The 11,191-nt window shown below is 39.7% G+C and overlaps 1 protein-coding gene across 3 annotated transcripts; it reads right to left on the bottom strand.

The window, feature by feature from the left end:
* Window positions 1-2,356: 2,356 nt before the first annotated feature.
* Window positions 2,357-11,191, bottom strand: LOC126395682 (progestin and adipoQ receptor family member 3-like). 3 transcript variants are annotated; one of them, XM_050053332.1, is made up of 7 exons: window positions 11,017-11,191; window positions 10,329-10,590; window positions 8,750-8,912; window positions 7,885-8,040; window positions 7,522-7,719; window positions 7,264-7,354; window positions 2,357-5,530 (listed from the first exon to the last, which is right to left on the bottom strand). In XM_050053332.1, the coding sequence occupies exons 2-7, from the start codon at window positions 10,523-10,525 to the stop codon at window positions 5,385-5,387; spliced, it is 951 nt and encodes a 316-aa protein (XP_049909289.1). In that variant the 5' UTR covers window positions 10,526-10,590; window positions 11,017-11,191; the 3' UTR covers window positions 2,357-5,384. The 3 variants fall into 3 exon arrangements, with proteins under 3 accessions (XP_049909289.1, XP_049909290.1, XP_049909291.1); XM_050053333.1 differs by having other exon boundaries at window positions 10,329-10,574; XM_050053334.1 differs by lacking the exons at window positions 8,750-8,912; window positions 10,329-10,590; window positions 11,017-11,191 and adding an exon at window positions 8,256-8,725.

The following is an 11,191-nucleotide window of genomic DNA, read 5'->3' as shown; positions in this document are numbered from 1 at the left end:
CAGTTGGTGGTCTCTAGACCTTGGCTCATCTTCAACACTCTCCCTGCCACACTTGAATTCTTGTACCCAGTGTTTGACTGTGGCATATGAGGGGGCATTGTGTATTGAGCTTATCTTGGTGGGTTTCAGATGGTGACATTCCTTTGAGATGAAGATATTTCATCAGAGCACGGTACTCTAAATGGTTAGGTTTAGAAAAAAACACAATGATTTGAGTGGAAATAACTACATTTGTTACTTAACTTTACTTAAGCAAGTTCATCAGTATGTGACATAGTGAAGTGACATGTATGGTGCTTTTCTAGTCTTCTGACCACTCAAAGTGCTTTTACACTACATGTCACGTTGACCCACTCACATACACAGTCACACACTCGAGGCTGAGGCTACCATACAAGGCGCCACCTGTGACTTACTAACCATTCACACACTCTAATATACCAGTGGAACAGCCATTGGGAGCAATTTGGGGTTCAGTTTCTTGTCTAAAGATACTACGACATGTGGACCAGAAGAGTAGGGGATCGAGCCACAGCCACCACTGGAGTTAGTTGAAAACCCAGTGGGGATCATACAAATGCAAAAGGGTGCCGTGTGGGTAGGAATCAGACGCCGATGGCCATTGACCAAGCTGCTGTATTTGACACTGTGGGAATGAGAATGGGCTGATGGGGTTATGAGCCAGAGCAGTAACTTCCTTAACCCCCTAAAGTAGATGAAATTGTTTTTTCACTTTGATTTTTGTACACTTTAAACAAACAAGATTCAGAAGTTCTGGTGGGAGTGATCTGTTACCTTTGGACAGAGCCAGGCTAGCTGTTTCACCCTGTTTCCAGTCTTTATGCCAAGCTAAACTAAGGTAACCTTCAGCCACAAATTTAACAGACAGATGAGAGTGTCATCGTTTTTTTTCATTTAACACTCAGCAAGATAGCGAGTGCAATTATTTATCACAATACTAAACGATTGCATAACAAAGTCATTATCTTATTGAGTTTTATTGAGTTTTATATGGCACATTAAGAAACATTTATGGTTCTTGAAGTCTCATCTCAGAACTTTCACAGGTTGTTCCAGATGTAGAAATTCTCGGTTATGCTATAATACAGTATTTCAGCTCCAAAAAAGTTCTGCTTTTTCTCTGCACTTAACTGTCCTTGCATACCCAGCAAAAATCAATTATAAGCCAACTGTACTTTCAGGATGATTTCCCATCATTACAGTATCAGACGCTACTTGCACAGATATTCATTACTGCATGAGGTGATTTAGTGATGGTATATCATTTTCTCTCATAACCATCACATTTACAAAACCACTGGGGAACAATAGCAGTCATTCTGGATGATAGCGTTGCCATTAGACAGAAAATAAATCACAAAATGATTGCTCTTTTTATCCAAAAAAATCTGAAGCATCTGCCAGTCTTCTTGCACGATAGTAAGGTTAGACAGAGGAGGCTTTACTGTATATTTCAGGCTTGTGAGAGCGACACTGAGAGCATGTGATTTGACCTATGACCTGCTGAGTCATCAGGAGATCCCTGTGGTTAACAAGCGTGTAATTTTCAAAGTGCTAACTGAGGTGAATCTCTTGACCCTGGCTCAACAGAAAGTCCTGAGACACTCACCTCCACAGAAGACAATGGAGGGGTAAAGTGGTCAAATGGGGCAATAAACATGGTTCCTACTTTGTGAAGTTACTTCGTTTTACCACTTTCTTGCTTCATTTAATTGTTTTTATTGTCTTGTGATGCACTTTGTAACGTCTGTTTTGAAAAGTGCTATATAATTACATTTATCTATATTATTTTTTATCAGGGAGAAATGGATTAACAGAATTTGTTTGTTGGTGTGATATGCAAAAATCAGAAAATGTGCACCCACAATTTCTTTGGACTCGTTCTTGTAGAGGCAATTTTTGTATCAAGGCCGCCCTCTTGTGTTCAATAAGGTGAACAGCAGAAAAAAATCTCAGCAACTATTTATTTCCCAGCATTCTTTTATTCATTCAAAAATGTTTAAAAATAGATTTTCACAGAGGCACTGATATAAATATACATCTCACAAATCAGCGCCAGTGCTTCATCGTACAAATGATATTCAAGGAAAACACAAACACAAGATTAACACAATCATGAGATCATTCAAAAAACAAAAGATCAAGCGGTTTTTGATAATTAGATATTCACGTTCGGAAATAGAAACACTCAAAAAGGCAAAAATAAAGTCACTTTTTTCAGCAGATCTGCAGCTCTAACTAAAATCCATAAGTTCTATACATTAAATTGCAGTACATAAAAATGACAAACAATACTGGCTTTGTGGTGTAACAGCAAAGATGATATCGGTCTGAGTTTGATCATTTTTTTGTTCTGGTTTATGTTCAATTCAAGACCCAAAACAGATTTTAACAGATAGTGCTTTTACAGTACAAATACTTGAGGATAATAAGGCAAATGAAGTACAAACATAATTGGAATCATGTAAAAATAAAATACTAAACATTAAAATATCTCCCAAAGTGTGCCGTGGAATAAACATTGTACACTGGCCTTGTTCAAACAATCAATAATAACGACGACACCCAGCCTTTGTGATAGTTTATGATAGTTTATGATAAAACGGCTGCAGTGGTGACGTCTGATAATCACTAATAGCAACCTGCCTTAACAGCCAATCAGTGAGAGCTTACTGTAAGTGCTACCGCTCACTGGACTGTCAGCATAAATGCCTTTTTGTTCTCTTCATCGTCTGTCTGCAGTTGCAGTTCAAGGGTCATTTCATCCAAATTACAATAAACATTTTTAGATAGTCTTGGTTTTACTGGCTCAGATTTATGAACAACTTTCGGACAAAAACATACAATAGTCCCTAAAAACCTGCTAGAATATATATTTTTTTAAATGTCATTTTTTAATGCCATGTGCTCCAAAAATGAATTTCCATTCACCTCCATTGTATTGGAGAGGTGGCATGAATCACAGAGAGCATAAAATCAAAACCATGTGCATACCAGTGAAGGTAAGTGAAGGTCAAGTGCATGTCTACTGGCCAGAATTGTATTCCACTTTATCAAATTTAAGGAAATATCCTCTTAATGTCACCGTTTACACTTATTTTTTACAAGTGGAAGCTGAAGTGGGCAAAGAAGTAAAGATTTAACACATTGCTGACACCAAAATCATGCAGCATGATGTCTTGTGGAGATGGAGATAATGGATCTAGCCACAGTTAATTAGTCAGGAAATTTAAATCACTTGCCTCTTGAGGACACATCCTGTTTACTCACACGATTAAATCCAGTGCTCTAATAATGACAATTAAAGCAAACGGGTGATTGTACAACATGTTGTTTAACTCTGTTGCTCTGGTGTTTAGGCTGATATGACATCTTGCCTGGTGCAGCCCTCCAGTAACATACTGGCTTTGGCAACTGTAACGAGTTATTAAAGGAATACTTCCCCCACAAAATGACAGTTTGTATATCAGTTAATCATCTAGTGTTACATTAAATTCATCAAGAAAACATTATTTTTTCTCACATGCCTTCATGATGAATGAAAAATCCAAAAACAGAGAAAATTCTTGCTGAATTGAAGTCATAGGGAGCCACATTTAAAAACAGTTTACAACCTCTCACAGTACTCATGCTGTCGCGTTTATCCCCTTGTATGCTCACTAGAGCTGTCGCTTTTTCCAAAAAAATCAAGGTCGAACGCATTTAAAATGACCCGTAATTTGTTCGAATAAATTCGAGTCGTGATTGTCCGTTCAGGGCGGCTTTGCTCGCTATTGTCCTCCATTTTCGTAGCAAAACAACACAATAACATTAGCTTCGTTTAGTGATAGGCAAGTAGGGCATGCAATAGGTCAACATGACAGTGAATTCTTAGAGCGCCCTCTGTTGGATCACAAGGCAAAGTACATCAAATTGTCTGATGCACCTGTAGAGACTGCAGCCGACATTTCGAACAGGTAATTACAGCTCGAACATGAACTTTTCACCTCATGTCCAAACGAATGTCTGAAACTTGAATAAAAAGTGACAGCCCTAATGCTTGGTACTTCCCAAACACATGTACTTTAACTAAAACCTTATTTTTAAAACACTTCCACGTACGAGTAGCGCACCAGGAAAAGCATGCATTTGAACTTAAAACGAGTTAAAACGCACACTCTTGCTAAGGCTAGTCACTCACCTGCCAGTCTGTTAATGCAGTGTTTTTAATAAGTGATAAATAAGTGTTTAATAAGGGCTGTACGTGTTTTAATGCTAAGATTTAAAGCGAAAAAGCTTGTGTCTGGGAAGTACTAAGCATACAACTAGATAAATGAGACTTGGGTTATACTGCATGAGTTGTGTGAGAGTTTGTAAACGGATGTTCTGATATGGTTTTGCTGTTGTTATACATGGACCCCCATTACTTTAATTCATCAAGCATTTTCTGTTTTTTGGGTTCTTCGTTCATCGTAAAAGGCATGCGAGAAAAACAACAATTTCCTTCATGAATTCAATGTAACACAGGCTGTGTAACTGATACACCAACTGCCATTTTGTGAGTGAAGTATTCCTTTAAATATTCTATTTTCAAAACTGCCACCTTATGTGTTCCAAAGGCAAAACAGTACACACCAAAAACAACAACAAACCACAAATGAAGCAGTGCTAAGAAAAGAAATCACTACAACCTCAATATGGTTCCCACATTTTTTCTTAGATATTGCATATTGATCGTTGCTTGGCCTTTAATTATTTGTTCAAATGCTCAAGTGTGGAGACGTCATTCCTCCCAGAGACATAGTTCACAGTGTCCATATGTGGAATTTCCAATCATGTCTTTGTTCTGCGTTTTCTACCTTTGATCAATACATTTCATACAATCTAATCTTGTAGGAACTCATAGAACAAAATCAGATGCAAAAAAAGGCATTGTTCACACATGCTAAAATATTTGATTCAAAAGAATCTGTCTGGATATTTTTTCAATGCTTCTGTACACAAATATTACAATCAATCATGAGATGACATGATCACTGATTAAAAACACCAAGCTTAGTCTGTTTCTACGAATTAGTTCCTGTTTCATGCATCATTCTTAATGGTTATGGTGGTTAAGAGAGAAGATTTACAGTAGCACTTAGCTTATATCTACTGTTGGAGACAGCAGACTTTTAACATGAGCCAAACAGTAACCAGCAGCTCAGTTAAAGATACTAGCTACCGTGAGTTTTACACCTAATAGTCAGGAGTGTCTGGTAGTTAGTGGTTGAAAAACCTTTAGGCAGCACCTTCTAACCAGCAGCTAACTGGTAAGAAGTCTTTAAATATTAACATAGTGAGTTAATGATTGCCTTTCTGTAACATTATGTGATCAGTTTAACTTAGCTGCTGCTGCTGGTCCGGGTCGGGCAGGACTGGCTGTGCCTGAAGCGCATGATGTGTACAGCTGTCTGATGCCACCAGTAAAACATCACCACCACCAGTATGTGCCACAGCTGGTGGCTGGCGCCAAGGTAGTTCATCTGGCCTGGAAGCGGAGGGGGAAAATGCTCAAAATCCTATTTACATATTGCTTTTGTTAATTGTCATACTTTATTCACAATGTACAAGAATGAAAATATAATTGAGGGGGAAATTTAATACGACAGGAATGAGACCTAAACATGTCAGTCTATCCTCGTCCTCCTATACACACAACTCACTGTCACACTGTGATGCTTTACTGGGACCCCTGAATGGAAAAGAGCCACCATTAACATTATGAGTAACACCTAGGATTTTCCCACCATGACAAGTCAAAATATCGGCAGTAAAAATGGGCCATCAGCACTGTGCGATCACTGGTTAAGTGGCAATTAAGGAAATCATTAACAGTTCTTTGATTTTCCAGACCAGCTGACCTCACTCACCACTGCGGAAAGAGTGTAACAAATACTTCTGATGCAATACAGTGTGTGTTTTATCATTTCTAGTCTACTTGCACTACAGGGTATCACAAAATTGTTTTTTTATCAGTATAAATCAAATGTAAATGATATTGTACAACATTTTCTCGCTATAATAGTAACACTGCCTCTTTAAAATCTACTGCAGTGTAAATAATCTGTCAAATATATTTGACTTAAATGAAAATCACAGTATGAATCTGTCTTACAATGCATCTCTGATTCATGTTTCTGTAATTCTGGCTTCATTACATTGAACAATTCAGGTGCTGCAAACTTACAACATGTCCACTACCTTACCTTAAAATTTATTAACACACTGATCTTCTCAGTTTGTCAAAATTACAGGATTACAAAATGATTTGAGGTAGTTGTGACAACTCGGTTGCTTTATTTTGATGCTTATGGTAATGTAAGTGTTGTTTTCATACAATAATACATAGTGAAATATTTTTACTATTTACTTCTGAGGACAGATCCGTGAGGTTTTAGAGACGATGTAGTTTTGTTCCAGACAAGAAGGGTCTGAGCCACAGCTAAGCTCATGACAGAAACATAGCTTAGCCCCGATTTTCTGCTCGACAACAGTTTTTGGAACTACCCAACAGAACGCTGAGATCCAATTAGCACAAATCGGCACTCAAGCACTATGTGTTGACTGCTTAAAGAGACAAGCTGAAAGGCTCGTTGATGCATCGCAGACACTCCCCTGATGTCTAGCATGTTAGATATGAGGACCTGTTGGGGAAATTGTTGGCAAGCTACAGGCAGTGAGAGCACAAGACACAAGCTGAGGACAGAGAGAGCTGTGGCGCTTTTCATGCTGTGTGTGTTTGAGAGGAAGAGAAAGTTATAAAGAGAGAAGGAAAAGAGAAGGTGGAAGGTGGACTATTGGACTATTGCATGCAACGTTTTTGTGAGTTATCAGCCTAATAACTTATAGCAGAATGCTGCTTTGTCACTTTTGGACATAGTAAGCACCCCCCCCAGGTTTTGGTTCGAACTGTGCATCACAAGACATACTCATCAGGGACTCCTCTCAGTGAAACATCTTGATGTGTGTGTGTCATGTAGTGTGAAAAACACAACGTCTTTCTTTAAGACCCCCAAATACAAGACAGAAATTTGGTAGTGTGAAATGTATAGCAATATGACGTCTTTAAAAGTTGTGTAGTGTGAACTTTGCTTTATTAACAGACATGCAGTCACCTTAATTACTTTTTAAAAAGCTTTTTCTAAATATCTCAGTTGGTTTGACACTAACGCATCCTACTCCAGGCTCGTACACACAGAGGGACAGAGGAGAAAGACTCACCAGGGAAATAGCGTTCTGGTATCTTGGTGACGTAGAACAAAAAGGCAGATCCAGCAATCAGGTACATCACTATCACACGAGGCAGGAACAGCTGCACATACCATAAAACAAAGTCTGTTAGGCTGAACATTAAACAGTCAGGAGGAGAAAGTGCTGAGATTCATGAGTGAAATTGTTACATGATCACCTGAGGAACACTTAGTGCACATGCATAAGCTCTCACTTAGCTTGTTCTCTAATATAACTGTGTCTCCTGACCTTCACAACATCAGTGGTGTATCCTCCGTTGAGCCAGACCCAGTGGCATGCAGGCACCACGCTGATGCCAGCCACACAGCAGAAGATCGCCATTCGTATCCGTCGCCACTCGTTGCTGAGGTAATGAGGGTGGACTTGAGCACAGAAGACGGCCAGGATTAGGGACAGCACTGTCAGCAGGTAGACCTGTCGCCAAAACTGCACGACAGAAGAGTAAAGATTAAGTAGTCTAATCAAGAGCTTGAACATCTGTTTCTTTATCAGTGTAACATCTTGAGAAAAAGAAAAATTATCGAACAGTTTACGTTTACGCATTTTTATCTGCATCACTGTGATACAAATCGCCATCTTGAGTGCACTTACAGCGTTACAGTAGAAAGCATAGAAGAGCCCAGGTACGTAACAGCCCAGGATGCCAACAGAGATGCCTGCATAGTCCAGCGACAGCCAGCGACGGCAAGTCTTCTCTGATCGGTGGCATGAAAACAGGTGGTACCCCACAGAGCACAACATGCACACCTAAGAAGAAAACACACTGTACCATTACAGAGATATTGCAAAGGAACATCCAACACAAATTTATTTTGTGTCAGAGTTTTTCATGGAAATAAATCTTTATGTGTTACCTTTTAGGATTTTAAGGTCATTCTACTAACAAGATCAATTTATATGGTCAAAGAAATGTGTTTAAGGAGGAGGATGGGCAGGTAACACATACTACTCTATACACTTACTGTAAGTTGGAATCCACTGGCTTGTAATTCATGACATTAACAAGTTTCCAATCCCATCATCAGCTGCTACACAACCTATATCACAAACCATACACAGCTAACACAGACACAACTGAAACTGTCTCTACAATGAACCACTGTAGCTCTTTATAATACGATACACTTTGCTCCACCTATATAACAGTTACACCTACACACAGCTTACACACCTGGGTGGGTTGAGGTGAACTGATTGCACCTGTGTCAGGAAACGTGAACCTACATGAATCAGTTTGTTAGGCCATACATACTTTATTTATGTACAGTGCAGATACTCTGCTAATGAAGATGTTCATTGTAAACTTGTAACATAGTTCAATTCAAATAAACACAAGAAGTTTGTGCTCTAGAGAAAGGATCAGCACTCAGTGAATAAAAATACAGACACCTACACCTGTGGACCAGGCACATTCATCTTGTGTGGATGCTGGAAAGACAAGCAAAGTAAGTTTTACCTGGAAGCAGAACAGTCCTATAGCGTAGATGACGTAGTCCTCTCTGTTCGCTCCGGATGCTGGCAGTACTGTGGAGAGGTCGTTGACCCCCAAAGAGAAGAAGAGCAGGAAACCCAGAAGGTGGCTCCAGATGTTCACAGTCTCATTGGACAGCATAAAAATACTACAACAGAAAATAGGAAACAAAGATGCACATGTCAGCAAGGACAGTCTGTGTTAACACTAACATGCACCAGTGTAATGCTCATACTTTATAAGTTGTAAGATGTTTACATACAGCAACTCCATCTTAAATTCTGGAGCCGGCTGCACAAAACACCTTAAGTTAAGATTTTCTAGTAAAGTAAGGTTTCCTCAAAATAAAATCCCTTAAGTCTTCTTTTTAAGGTTTCCTTTAAATGTTCACTTAAGTATTTATGGTTTTATCCTTGACTTTGTCTTATATTTAAGGAATCCCTAGACCGTTGCATGAAAGACCTACCAAAGCAAGGTAAAAATAAAAACTTAAGGTACCTCTGATTCTATCTTAACTGCAACATGACTGAGTTTATGGTGATAAATGGGGAAAAAAAAAACACCCGAGAAAACTGTTCTGTGACCAGGAAAATCCGATGGATACGCTTTTGATTTTACACTTTAGATCTGACTGACTTAATTTTCGTTGCAATTTCTTCCTGTAATTGTTTTGTTTTGTGGTACTTGGGGATCAAATTGACTTTGTAGTTTTTGCTTTCTCTGATTGTATTCCTCCATGGCTATAATCTTTTCCTCCTCTATTAAGGTTTTCTTGTCTTCTTTTCTTCAGCCATTTTTTCACTTACTATAAGCCAACTTTGTGAGACAATAACAGGCATCACAAGCGTGAGTCCAGGCCAACAAACTTTTTTACTTAACTAAAGAAAACTTTTAAGGGATTCTGTTCAACTGGGTAAGTCCCTCAGCTAGTCACCCACACTCTCATCTCCTCCTGTTTAGACTACTGTAACTCTCTGTACATCAGTATTAGTCAGACCTCTCTCTATCCTGCCTCCAAGTGGCTCCTCACAGGTACATGGACGAGAGACCATATCACACCTGTTTTAGCCTCTCTCCATTGGTTGCCTGTAAAGTTCAGAATTGACTTTAAGGTTCTCCTGTTTGTTTACAAAGCCCTTAATGGTCTGGCCCTATCCTACATCGCAGACCTCCTAACCCCCTCTTCTACCCCTTGGTCCCTCAGGTCAGCTGCCCTAGGGCTCCTGGCTGTCCCACGCTCCAGACTTAAACTCAGGGGTGATGGTGCCTTAGCTGTGTCTGCCCCCTCCATTGACTCTTTAAGTCCAGGTTCAAAACTTACTTTTATTCATTAGCGTTTTGAGTCCTCCTGATGTGGCTTTCGCTGATGTGTGACGTATGTACCTGACAGTCATGTTGCCTCTCATGCATGTGTTTTAAGCATCCTATTCTGCTTCAGTCAAGGTGACTTGTGTTTAAATGTGCTTTAAGAGAGAAATTAAGCCTTAAGTGTCATACTTAAGGAAAAAACTTAAGGAAGGTGTTTTGTGCAACTGGTCCCTGATCATTTCTGTATGACTCCCACCTCCTCAGGCAGAGTTTGGAGGGCAGGTGGGCCCTGTAGCCATCTGTGATGTAGGGGTTTTCTTTGAGAAACAGGGGGATTTGTTCGTAGGTGTACAGTCTTATCCTCTGAGGTATCAACACCGGCCAGTGCTGGTAGCTGCCCAGCTCTATGTAATGGGCAGTCTTCAGCAGCTTCTGAGGCATCTTCAGCAGCATCTTGTGCTCGGCAGCTCCTCTGGTGCAAGGCAAGCTGGGGAGGGTAAGGCTGGGGAGAGAGGCACCTTCATGGAGGTCATTTTAAAATTAGCTTACAATGGTGAAACTGTTTTTGCAAGTGACATGATTGAGATTCAACGGCAGATAGCACTGCTAACATCTAGCGCTAATGACACAACTGCCTGTGTCAGTTAATCCCATTCAAAAACGCGTGTTTACATGTTAGCTAGCTAAAGCTAACGGTCATGTTTACCAACTATTTGCTTACCACACACGCAACAGCATTTATCTAGTATTTCACTCTGAAACAAATATGTTTAAAAAAGCAAAACAAAGATACTAACGTTTTTTTAATTCAGTGTCAGACCGTTTGGTAACTGTCAAGCTATGTTAGCTAGCAGGCTAAATTCCAGCTAGCTAAGTTCATGCTAACGTTGCTAGCTAGCCTGCTAACCTGCTTCACTGATTGAAAACAGGGTTACAGAGCTCACCATTAGTCGCAGTCCGACCGCCAGTATCCTTGTTCGCGCAACTCAGCCATATTTGGATGGCTATTAAGCTAGTGTTGCGATTAAAATATTACATTTTGGTAACAATAAACACACATCCTCAGCTTCTGGATAACACCAGCAAACCTGTCCTACTTTTTCTGATAGTAAACGGTGC

This window comes from Epinephelus moara, chromosome 9 (genome assembly GCF_006386435.1).
Source record: "Epinephelus moara isolate mb chromosome 9, YSFRI_EMoa_1.0, whole genome shotgun sequence".
In the NCBI taxonomy this organism is placed as follows: domain Eukaryota; kingdom Metazoa; phylum Chordata; class Actinopteri; order Perciformes; family Serranidae; genus Epinephelus; species Epinephelus moara.
Note: the sequence above shows the minus strand (reverse complement) of the source record. Positions and strands in the feature narration are given on the sequence as shown.